Raw genomic sequence first — 13,056 nt, 5'->3', positions numbered from 1 at the left:
CTTGATTTCATTTATTTTTATGTAACACCCTTTATTTACAGCATTTCAAAGACCAATTTTGTAACGCTATTTCAATACAGTAGAAGTACTCTAGATATCTTATTTCACCCTTTCTGAAGTTATTGTTTAATCAACTCTTCACTGCTTTTACTGTCATCCTATCTCAGCAAACAGATAAATAAGGCAGTGAAGACAGATACCTCTTCAAATGCTACCTGCTTTATATTTATATATAATCCAGTATTTAGAAATCTTTCAGCAACAAGGATGACAATTCAGAGCCAAAGTACTAACAGATATACTGCTCCTGAAAACTCTCAATGAAATCTCTTGCTAGTCAGGTGAGCAGTCTTAATATCTTCATACAGAACTATAAATTGCTGAATGCTATCTGCACAGTAGGATCTTTAATATTTCAACATCACACAGAAAAAAAAATTCCAGGTAACTACAGTCTCTTAAGTTTAGCAAAACATAAAGGGTTATAGGAAGAAAAAAGTATTACCTTGTGTGTCTAACTGGATGCTATAAAAATTTAGAGAAGGAAATACTGCTTTTTATATGCCAAGTAGCCAAGCCACGTCTACCCTGTTTTTTAGCTGCTGAATCTGGAGGTGCAGTGTAAATGGTGTATTCAAGAGCCCTGATTTAGACAAAAGCCCAGATGCAAGATAGCATTTAGCTGAATGGCCCACCTGTTAGGCACTAGCAGTAGGCTCAAGAGCCTTGAAGTTCAGGCTCCTACACTGTCTTTAGGTGAGCTAGGCAGCTGAGTGCAGTAATGAGCAACTGGCTTGCCCAAATGGTATTCAGCTGCCCAGGACAGCTGATGTAAAATGCTGAGTTGGTGGAAAAGTATCTGAGCTCTGCCCACCCTTGGGAGGTTGGTCCTTCAGAAGTGCAGCCTAGAATTCCCTTCTGAGAGTAAGTATCTGGAACTTTCAAAGAAATGAGCAAAGCCTGCTCTTTTTAGAGCACAACCAGAGAAAAGGCAGTGGTAGTGATTTATGCATTGTATTTAGCAAGTGGATGATGAAATACTGAGTAGGAGCAGGCATAAGAACTCGTATTTCCTCTCTTGCTGTACTATCCTACCAATTCAAAGTTCTGCCTCCAAAAGCCTGAAGCAGATGCTTAAGGAACAGTAAGAAAAAGGTGAACTTGTGTGATATGCTTGAAAATTTCCTTGTAAACTCTCCGAGGCTCCACTTCCAGCTCCAAAAATTCCTGAAATGGATGCGGTTTCCATCTGCTTAGCAACCCTCAGTAGGTTTCTCTTTCAAGATCTTGTCCAGTATCCTCTCAAAACGTTTTGCTCTCACAGCAACCTACAGCAGAGTTTCACAAGTCTATCACCTGTTGCAGGACAAATTAACCTTTTAGTTTATTTATTTTTAAATCTGGGTCCTACTGCCTTCATTTGCTGTCCCGTTGCTCTTATATTGGAAGAGTCGGTGAAGAACAGATTCCCATCACTCGTGAGTTCATAATGCTCTACAAAACAACCTCTTAAGTTGTCATAGTTCTTGACAGGGAGTCCTTGCTTATTTAGTCATTCCTCAGAACAGATACCTGTGATATTCCCTGATGCCATTTTCTTACTTTTCTTTTTACAAGTCTGCTGTGCCCTTTATTAAATGAGAGGAACATATGGATACACAATATTTAAGTAGGTTAGCTATGATTTTATGCAGTGGCATAACTGATGTTATTTGTTCTTCTCCCTATTCTTCCCTGCAATTCCTAGCCTTTGACCTTTCAAAAAAAAAAAAAATTAAGCCACAATGCTTCATCTTAAGCAAGAAGTATGAAGAGTCCTCTCATCTGACAAAACCTAAAGTCTGGAGACAGGAGATGTAGGTTCCAATCCCTTTAGCTCAGAACACGTCTTCTCTCTAGACTGTCTTGGTAAAACGCTTCAATCACTGGGCCACAACATGAGAAAGTGGCACAGCCGTCACCTTGTCCTTTGTCTTAAACAGAAGTAGCAGCAGCAGTTGGATCAAGACACCTGATCCTGTCAGCATCTATTTTGGGAAGCCTTACTGACTTAGGGATCAGGGAAGTCATCTGAAAGAACACTTGGGTTTGGATCCCAATTAAACTTAGGAGGGAAATAGTCACTGAGATGCACATAATAGGGTCAGGTAAGGCACATGCAGAAGAGGAACTGTACCTGCCTGAAAGCTTCCCTGGAAGCCATGAAAGGTTCTAGCTGAGTTAGGGACCTTTTTAATTAAAATTTTGGGTTCAGGCACCTAAGTTCCACTGCCATCCTACTTTCAGTGCTGAGCTTTCCTTATCAGATGTAGGAAAGTATTTTTGTCATCCATGGGACTTTTACCACAATGATTTCTGAAATTAGCTAACTCAAACAATAGCTCCTGGAGTCTTCAATTAGTAATGAAAAATACTGACTTCTAGGGTGAAATATGCTACCTCTGGTGGATCAAAGAAAATTGAAGTCAAGTATGGGCAAGAAGTAGAAGGCAATAGGAGCTTTTGAGAGGCATGTCACATCTGGAATAATCCATGATGCTTTATTCACAGTGCCTGTTTTCTTGAAAAGTCTATTATTTCACCTCAACCAGATAGTGCCACAGTATCAGCCCGCGATGCAAAGTAAGTAAAATAAACCCTCACCTCATTTCTCAAATCTCCAGTTATTTCCACCTGAGCCTCAAGACTGAATTGAACGACTTCAGTGATTTGTATTCAACAAGCAACCTGCACCATACCTTCCTACAAAAGTACTCTGCTGCCAACAGTTCTTCAACAACCTGCTGGAGCCAAGTTTCATTTACAGTCCCAGCCTCTTTGAAAAATTTGCTATCTTTCATTTAGTGGATTTTGTTTATTTAATACTGTAAGTCCTTTTCTTCCTGTTGATTTATCTTTCTAATGCAGAAGCCTTGACATGTATTCAAAAAGGTAACTTTTGTCTTTATGGGAAAAGAAGCTTACTGAATAGCCAAAGGATGTCTCATACAGGAAAGCCACATAAATGGTGCACGAAGCTGTGAGAATTGAGCTGTTAAATGGGAACGGGGGGCTCCGGAACTGCCACAGACTTCCAGGCCCTACGGGGAATACTGAGAAGCGCGGCATGTTTGAAGAGGAATTGAAATTGTCAGCGAAAGAACAGAATCTGTTCACCCTTAAATTCCTAATTAGAGAACTCATAGTGGGAAGTGACCACTTAAATGATGAGCCCAGAAAATGAAGGAAATCATCTTCCTTAAGAAATGGGCAAGTACTTACATTCATAAATTAACATCCTGATTTACAATCCAGATTATAATATTTTCAAATGACCATCCTATTTTTATATATATTATTTAGTTTCTCTCCAGGAATTCAGATAGAAGAGTACATTTAGGGATGAAGTGATGCCAAATACAACTTGGAAAACTCTCATTATACATTGTATTGATTCAACATTGGAACTACAGCTTTAACTATTTTAGATACGTCCTACAGACTAGCGTGCTGAATAAATACTAGGTTACACTGACATTAACTTTTAAAATGTCATTCATTTCTGCACAACTTTTCATACCTGCCAGTATTTGAACCTAAAATAAATCCATATTATACATTTAGATTTTGGTATATATCAATCTCTATGGTACAAAAATGCAAGACATATAGATGGTTATAATATATATGGTTAAAACAGATGGTTTTGTTTTAGCTCTTATGTTTTAGATATGGTGGGACTAAATTTCTCCATAGGAACTATGTATCATCATCCATAGGAACATGTCATCTTAAGTGTAGAATATGCTAAAGCATTAAAAATAATATACAGTAATATTACTGCGATGTAATGAGTTTGAAGTATGCCAAGTATCTGGCCTGCAAAAATATTGTTAAAATTAGAGGCTAGTGCAAAAAAGAAGGATCTGATCCCATAGTCCTTTAACAGTCTAAGGGCTTACTGAATCTAAGCATGTGGCCATGAGCATGAACAGAAAGTGTGATTCAATCTAGAAAGCTGAGCCAACGCTGTCTTTCAGATTCTCGTTATTATTAGTTGGGGCCATCCAGTAAAGAGCGCAGAGAAGTTGCTTTTCTTGTTGGTAGTGAGATGTATGCTGTCTGCTAGCTTGGAAATACAGTCCTGATGTCAGTTGTGTAAGAAAAATTAGAATAGTTAGGGAAACGTTACTACTTCTGTGTGAATAAAGTCATGGTACTGGGATGCCAGAAACAAACTAAAAATGAAAGAGATCTTTTTTAGATAGTGAAAACTTAAAGTGAGACACAACTAATTAAACAATTCACAGTTTAATTAGCTGCATTTTGAAAGGCAAAACCCTAGCTGAGGTCAGACAGTGATAGTAGTAAGGTGTGGATGAGCTAATTTTGGAGAGACTTTCTACATTATTTGAGGAAAATTATCCATACATTTTGCTAGTGAGAGCAGGGAATATTTTTTAAGTCTTGCCTAAATATTTACACCTCTTTGATTCAAATCTAGCCACAACTATAATGTAATTTGTTAAAACATGTTCCTTTTTCTATTAACGTTTTCTTGCCTACACAGATTCATAAATAGTCTACTTATTGAAAAGACTCCAGGTATTTTTTCCACAACCACAATGAGACAAAAGCTACAAAAAGGGCACACCCCACTGACTTTCAGAAGGTTACATGGAACACATCAGTAAGTCGGGGCAGAATTTCAAAGAATATCTTCAGCCTGATATATATGCAGGCTGAAGATTACAGATTCATATACTTCTCATTTAAAACAAAAATGTGAAAAAGCAAGTGAATTGTCCACAGAGTGGGGTTTTTTTTTCCTTTAATTTTAGTAACAGAAAGAACTTCATAGGAAATCTGTATTCTAACTACACAGTAGTATCCACAAATAATCAATCACACAGGACTTCTCATGTGCCCTCACTTGTGACTGAATAGCATCTCGCTCCACAAGTAGTTCCATTGAACTTCACTGAATGGCACTCACTGAGAATACTCAGATAATACCCTGCTCCATAAATAATTACATCAGTACTTGGCTTCAGTAACACTGTGGAGGAAGGTGCTATTCATATCTCAGCAGGGATATTAGAATCAAGCCTCTAAGCATTTCTTCAATAACACAGAGAATGAACTGTTACTGTCTTGTCATTCCCAAAAGAACTTTTTGCCTCCGTCTGCTCTAATAGGTTTTTCTTCAGTGAGGTTGATTTGACCGCCTTTTCTTTCCTGAACACATAGGAGGCTGAGATTTTCCTGCTGAATCTCCTAGAGGCAACAGCAAACCTCCCAAACATATTCATTAGAAGGGACCTCCTGTAAAGCTCTGTACGCGACCAGCTGAGAACTCAAAAGCATTTTTTGAAACTAAAAGCAAATGAGGCCAGGATCAACATGTTGCCTAGTCTCGAACTAGTAAGCATAGTCTCCAGAATGCAAAGGCAGACTGCCATGCTCTTCAGCAATGTCCCATTCACAGAGCCCTGGGTCTGGTTTCTTCCATACCAGAAATACCTAACGGTAAGAGCCAGCCTGTCTGACCCAGTCCTCCTCTCTCACCAAGCCCTAGGACCCATACACTGGTAGCATGCAATCATTTATTTTATTTTTTAATGAAAAACCAAAAGGAAATAATGCCAAAATTCTAACAAAATATTTACTCCTATGAACTAATACTATCAGATGACAGCATGTTTAGTTATGCAGAGGTACTCAAAGAGGAACATATTCAAATGAAAACTGATTAAATCAGTGTAATAACCTGTACAGGGTATTCATTTTTGGGAACAATCACATCATTGAATGCACTGAGCAGCCTAGCTCATGAGTCTTCAGAATGAACTACCATTGAGACCAAATCATCCGTCACATCTAGAAAGGGTGTCCCCTTCAGGTCAGGTTTGAAAACAATAGTGTATCAGTCCAGAGAAAAAAAAAAGTAGCCCCACTTATATTATACCTCATGTGTGAGTAAAAACCTTGTTTTCCCATCCTGACAGATCTTTTAAATTCATTAATGTAACATACACATGCACACCATGTATTTGAATATCACATTATACAAACCCACCTTATTTCTAAAAAGACATGAGATTAAATTATTAAAAAACCCATAGGTTTAATTAAAAAAAGTTATGTTTATATCTTGCATTGCTTGCAAGGTGGTAGGAGCAACTGAACATTGAAGTTGGTCTCCAAAATTGAATTGTGTTGTATTACATTATGATCATATCATGGTATACTTGATCTGTACTCACGTATTTTTGTATACCTCCACACACATACACAAACACCTGATAATTTTGTCCTTTAAACAGTCTTGGGAGTGCATCTGATTTTAGGAAGCAGGTTGGCAACGTAAGAAAGATGCTATGAAAACTTATCAAAAGTTTTATGACAGGCCATTCTTTGCCAAACTAGTATAAGAGAATTGTATTAGAGTAAGTACCCTGGTTTTAGAAATAGGTTAGTTTAAAAGTGCCATTAAAATGCTATTAATGCCCTTGCAAAGATCATACATTTTAATTAAAGGTCAGTTACATTCATCACATTTATAGTTGAATTATTCCACTATACTTTCAGAAAGGAGGTAAAAATATTTTTCACGTGACCAAATTTTAAAAAGTAATTTCCTCTAACTAGCAGAACTTAGTACAAAATGCTTTCACTCCGAGTAACCTAACACCAATCTCTGTTTACAGAGCTTCACGGTTTCAGAAGCAGCACCACCTATTGGGTGAAAAATGTAGGTTAGTGCCTATTTTATCACGAGAGATCTATTGTAAAACTGGTTTTGTACATAATGAGCTGAAGCTCCCAAGTTCCTCATGCTTAAATACAAGAAAACAACCAGTATTTTCTAGTGATCTATTTGACAGCAGCTTATAAATTCAAAACGATCATTCGATACGACACAGAACCCACTACTTAAGCTCCTAATACTTATTTGACGAAGTATTTAAGACAGCACTTCCAACAGCATCAACTGACTCACGCCGGTTATAATAATAATACCGAGTAACAGAGCGCTGCATGATTTTTAGGATGCACTCCAGTTACACAGATCTGAATGAGTTGAAAATTAATTTGGTTATGTAAGTAGTCCTGCTAAAATCTATATATGAATCCATATTCCGTAGGCAGGGTCCCACGTGAATGAGCGGCTTGTATTTCGCTTTTCGAGGCAGCAGTTACACCTCGTTTTAGGGCAATCACCGACGTTGCCCGTTCTCGGCGAACGACTCAGGTTTTGGACGGAAATTTTGCCCCCATCCCCGGTTCTCTCCGAAACAGTTCATGCCAGAGGCTAAAGTAAAATTTCACATCCTGCCTCCGCAGAGGAGCTCGAACTGCTCGGCGGGGGTTCCCCCCCCCCGCCACAGGCGCACTCCCACTCCCCCGCGGGTGCGCGGCCGTGCGGAGGGCTCGGCGGGCCGCGGAGCGCCGCGCCGGACGCCGCTGTGGGAGCAGAGGCGGGGGGGGGGGGGGGGCTGGCGACCCCCCATCCCCTCCCCACTCCGAGCAACCCGCCGGTGCCGGGGGGTGGCGTGGGGGGTACCGCGCATCCGCGGAGCCCGGCAGCGGGCGGCTGAGGTAAAAAGGAGTAGGGGAAACGTTCCCACGCGTGGTGTCGGCGGCGTGTTTCCACGGTGTGGAGCAGCCGGCGATTGCATCTGTGGCTCCAAGCAAAGGGGATGAGAGGGAGAAAAGCCCACCGGAGCCCGGGGAGAAAAGTTGGTCTGAAACGCAGAGAGGAATTCATGCAGGCATCACTCACCCACTCTGAGGATACAGACGAGCTGGATGCAGGCAACCAAGCGCCCTAGAATGAGCATGTCCAAATCGTCCTCAGCCTCCTCCCGTCTGCCTGCCTGTCCGACTGCCTCTCAGCCTCCTGCCTGCTTGCCTGCCTGCCTGCCTCCGCGGGCAGCTGCACCCCTCCCCAGTGGGGAGCCGGCTCCGCGCCGCGGCCGCGCCCGGCGGCCGCCCCCACGCCGCGGGCGGGCGGGCAGGATCAGCGGCGCTGGGTGCTGGCGGGGCCGCCGCTCGGCTCAGCGCATCGCGGGGGGTTCGCCGGGGCCGCCCGCCCTCCGCTCCGCTCCGCTCCGCCGAGCGGCCGCGCTGCCGAGGGCGGGAGTGCCTGCGGGGGAGCGCGCGGCGGTGTGCGTGTGTGCCTGGGGGGGGGTGTGTGTGTGCGCGGCTGCGCGTGTGTGCGCTCAGCGTGTGTGTGTGTGTCTGTGTGCCTGGGCGCGGGGGGGGGCGGAGACCGCGCGCTGCGGGGCGGGCGCGCACGTGTGCGCGCGTGTGAGTGTGTCTGCGCGCGTGTGTTGTGTGCGTGTGCGTTGTGTGTCTGTGTGTGGGGGGGTGATGTGTGCGCGCGCGCCCGCGGGCGGGAGGGGGCAGACACCCCCCCCAACCCCCGCCACCCAACAGGCGGGAGGGAAGAAACCCGGGGCCGGGGGGGGGGGGGGGGGCGGAGGGGTTCGCCTCGCCGCCGCCACAGCGGGGGGAGAGCGGCTCCGCGCGGGGGCAGCCCCCCCCGGGACACCCCGCCACCCCCCCACCGGCCTGCGAAGAAAAGTTTATTTCGACGGCGGGAGGGGAGGGGATGGCTGTGGGGTTCCTGGGGTGTCGGAGGGCACCGCGGTGAGGCGCCGGCCGGTGCGACCCCGGGGACGCGGAGACCGGGGCAGCCCCTCGGGGATGCCGCCGAGCGCCTCGGCGGAGGAGCCCCGTTAAAAGGCAGAAGGTGGGCTCGGGACCGGATTGTGCAAGCGCTCACGGCGGCGGGTAACGGGGAGAGTGATCGCGGGGAGCCCGACGGGGCTGGTAAGCGGTACCGGCCTGTAAGTAGGTGGCGTTTGCGCGCTGCTGCCCGAGCCGGGAAGCGGAGAGGAGGGTACGTGTTCCCTGGGAACTGGAAGGGGGGGCGGGGGAAGGGGGCTGGAGCAGCACAATATCATTATCCGCCGTAGAAGTGGGTCAGGGCGGAGGCACTGGCACCGTTTCTTCGGGAAGACAAAACACGACCAAAAAAAAAAAAACCCCACCCCAAACCACCCAAACAAGAAGTGAAAAATTAAGGGAAAGAAACACCAGGTGCCACGGGACAGGGTGGGCCTGCCTTCCTTGCAGCCTTCCCATGCTGCGCTGAGCCCTCTTGGGTGTCCCTGTGTGAAAAGGCGGGTGGGGGGCTAGAAGCACCCCTGACAAACGCTCTGGGCTTTGGGAGCACGAGATGACACACGCGATCCTCCACTTCATCCCAGGTCCGCCAAAGTGCAGCCCAGTAGCCGTGTGAATGGTTTCCGTGCTTGTGATACTGTTCCGATCTGAGTGAAACCATCTGTCTACCCAGCACGGATGTGATGCGACTTCTAATGGTGGGCAACTTAAGTGTAAAAACACTTGGTGCTTTATAGGTACCCTGCTCTACCGTGCCTCTTAGTCCTCAAGCACAGGAGCTGCTTCTGCCAGCTGGTCCTTCAAGGAAAACAGAAAAAACTCCTGTGTCAGTTTTTCGTTTCCATGTCTGCCTGCTCTACCTGGCTGTTTAGGACATTAGGAGCTATCTTGACGTGAAGCAAATTGGAAATTTCTGAGCGAACGATAGTTAGAGGGGAAAGTGCCAAGGTGCTCAAGCAGTTGATTGTATTTGGAAAGCAGACTGCAGACATGTCTTCTCATGCAAGGTCAGCATCTTTCAGGGTACTACAGAGTTTACATACAATAGAGGTTGGTTCATTAGGAGAAGGATTAACTTTGAATGACAGTTCTTGTGAAATGGACTTCCGGTATCACAGGAAGAAACAAGTTCCATGTGCTGAACTCCACCAATAAAAAAATATTTTAGTATTGTCCTAAGGGAAAATGTTGTTAAAGATTTTAGTCAGCTGATTTTCATGTTACTGAAAGAATCTAGATGTCAGGAAACAACTGCAGTGATTTCCAAACCCATACACATGCAAACATGCACACACTGATACGCATATGCAACACAAAATACTAATACCCGTGGATAATATATTTGAGACAAACTCCAGCTCTGACACCATTGTGCAATTGGCTTAGTTTCTCAGTAGGAATAAGAATTATACGATATTGCATAGCAATTGTATAGGTACTATTATACAGCATAAAGCCAATGCCTGCAGGACTGCAGTAATGCATGGTGCTCGGGCTATACCTCCACTTGGGTTTCCTCTTAAGCTGGTAGGTAGATGTAACTCAGTTGCATTGCTCGTGAGTACACGTGAGCTTGCAGCAGCTTCCAGATTCCCCCTCCATCCTGGCGGGGACCAACTTTTGAGCAGTTTGGTGCCTTTCCATCTCCAGGTTCTCAGCTGTGGCCAAAGCTTTGCGGCTGTCTGACAAGGCTAAAGGATTGCCTCTAACAGCTGCTGACATGGTTACCTACTCGGGTAGGTGCTGGAAAAGCTTTAGATAGCTCAGTGTGCTCCCTTTCTTACAGTGTTTCTTTAAGAATTCCCTTTTATTTATACCATGAACAAATTGCCCATCATGAACACACCCACACCGAAGGGCAAGCACTGTGTTCAGAAGTTGCGCAACCATTTCCTAGTTTTCCACAGTTTTCCACTACACAGAGAGAATCTGGTCCTGACGTGGTCATTATGCCAATAGTTAACTTTCACTTCCAGTAGGTAATACACTGTAATATTTTACAAGGTGAACGATAAACATTTAGGACAGATTACCAGTGAACGTATTAGACTCTTCATCATTTGAAACCTTTACATCAAGAATTTAGTCTCCTTAAAACATGACCACAAATGTCTGCACTAACCCATCTGCAGTTTTATAGCCTGTAATAACGAGGAAATAAGGATGGATTAGAAGGTTCATCTCTGGCCTTTCAGTGCATATGCATACCTGGTCAGAATAAGAATAAAATTATAATATCCTGATGTGATAGTACTTTACAGCTGCTTTGAACAGCACTCTCTATAGTCTAGGAAACGGTTGGCTGTGGTAGGGTGACACTGTTCATCTTCACCTTTAGCTGTTATGTCATGACGTTTTAGCTTGTGCTGTGTCAAGCCAAATTCACTAAAATTAATTTGGAAATAAGGAAATTTGTCAAGCAAATCAATTCACTAGCTCTAACGACATGATTTCTATTACTGCTTCCTCTTTCTCCTATACGAAGTATAAATAACCCACAACGTGATACAATAGCAAGCAGATATGAAAAGGACTTCTAGTTAACATTGCAGATTTCTATTTCTTTAAAACTTACTATTGTTATTGATGACTTAGCAATGAAAATATGACTTATTTTCATTGCTATACACTTTAGTAAATATTTTGTAGATTTACATAAAGCTTCTCTTCCATTACACAATATTTCTACTTGTCCTTTTATGGAACATTAGCAAGTCTTGATGAGAAACTGGTCCCTGTTTAGTTTCTCTGTTAACATTTTCCCCTTTTGATAAGCCTCTCCCATTTGTTTTTTTTTTCTTTCAAATTTCTTTAAATTTCAGCTTTCTTTTACACTTCTCATCTGGTACTAAATATTTTCTTCAAATCTGCTCTTTTTATCTATTGTTACATTTTTCTCAGTCTAAATGAACCTCTCCTCAGTGTTTATACTGTATTTTCCTTTATAGTGTGACAATCTTGTTATTTTCCAGGGTGAGTCATTCCATGTCTTGTTCAGCTTTTTTTCTAGCTTGTTTTGAGTGCTTATGGTTTTCTTTCAGAATAATGTCAATTTCTTGTTGCATTTATCTTCTTCTCTTGTGGTAAATGTTTTCATTTTCAATGCTGTCTTTGATATTTGTCAAATCCCTTTTTGGGTTTACATGCAGCTTTTATTTTTCTTTCTTTCCTATATGAAGGCTATACCACCAGTATGTCTCGATATGTATGGTACAGTATGTTAACAAAGAGTCTGGTGGACTTCCACCTTTAGTTTCTAATTTGCTGGAGAAACCCACGTGTAAATTCAAAATATTAAAAAGGTGTGTGCAAAAGGTGTGTTGTCCTGGCAATAGTTATAACTACTATCATTAGGAATATCATGCAGACACATAATACAAAACCAAAACCCAAATTCATTAAGTGTCATGCTGAAGTCAAATGTGTCAGATCTCTCTGGTTAGAGTACTGTTTTTTTTCAGAGAACTTCTTCCCATGAGTATTTAATATTAAACATCCCTTTGCATGGAGGATTATTAGCATAGGATCTCAAACCTTTTTTTTTTGTAATATTAAGATACAAAATGAAAATAAAGCCAGTATTTTTGTCTACCTCAATTTTGTTTGGCATGTTAGAGTTTCAAGATCATTAAACATTTATTAAGAAATAAATAAAGACTATTTTTTCCATATTTTAAGGGAGTTCCATTTTTTTGCATTCTGTGTAGTGTTATTTTCATTTTGGGGTTTGGTCTGAGCCATTACTTTCCTCATTCGGTTGCCTCCAAGAACACAGAAGGACAAGAAAAATGGTGACATTGAACCTCTTATTTGGCCCTTTGCTAAACAGAAGGTATAACTCAACTGCTTTTCGAAGCTAAACCCAAGGACAGTAGATGGTGTATGTTTTCCTCTCAGAAGAAGATCAGAACTTGATAGTTTGGTAGCAGCCAGGTGCCATCAGACCCTTGGAAGAACTAGGTGAGAGACAAAGTCTATTCACATAATCTAGTTTTATTATTTTACTTCTCAGTAAGAACCAGTTGAAAAGAACTGGTCTGTTAGATGCACTAAAGACAGCATGGTGTAAACCTGTCCTTTTAAGTAGCTATCTGTCTGGCCTAGCCATGGAAAAGGCTTCAATACCACATCTTCTGGCAAAGCAGATGATCTAATGAAAGGTTTCTGGGCTAGAAATCTTAGGTATCTGTTTCTCCCAGCTTTATCAGCTGATCTTGAAATAAAAACTGTATCTTTCTACAAACTCTGTCTCTTCTGGCAAAACCAGCCTGTACCTGGCTGATTCCTTCAGTGTCAAAACAGCTGCCCCTTGTTAAATCTGCTGAAGAATGACCTTCTAACCCCACTACTTAACAAGCAGAGTGGTTATAGAGTATGAAAAAT

The 13,056-nt window shown here is 42.9% G+C and overlaps 1 protein-coding gene across 6 annotated transcripts in view; it reads right to left on the bottom strand.

Annotated features, from left to right (window-relative positions):
• PTPRZ1 (protein tyrosine phosphatase receptor type Z1) overlaps positions 1-8,091 on the bottom strand; it is a 145,315-nt gene extending 137,224 nt beyond the window's left edge. For all 6 annotated transcript variants that reach the window (XM_052789390.1, XM_052789392.1, XM_052789391.1 and 3 more), the window contains exon 1: positions 7,766-8,091. In XM_052789390.1, coding sequence (XP_052645350.1) covers positions 7,766-7,823 — 58 coding nt within the window. In that variant the 5' untranslated portion in view covers positions 7,824-8,091. The remainder of the gene's footprint in view (positions 1-7,765) is intronic.
• Between the last annotated feature and the right edge of the window lie 4,965 nt (positions 8,092-13,056).

The sequence above is a fragment of the Harpia harpyja genome, chromosome 6 (genome assembly GCF_026419915.1).
Source record: "Harpia harpyja isolate bHarHar1 chromosome 6, bHarHar1 primary haplotype, whole genome shotgun sequence".
Taxonomy (NCBI): domain Eukaryota; kingdom Metazoa; phylum Chordata; class Aves; order Accipitriformes; family Accipitridae; genus Harpia; species Harpia harpyja.
Note: the sequence above shows the minus strand (reverse complement) of the source record. Positions and strands in the feature narration are given on the sequence as shown.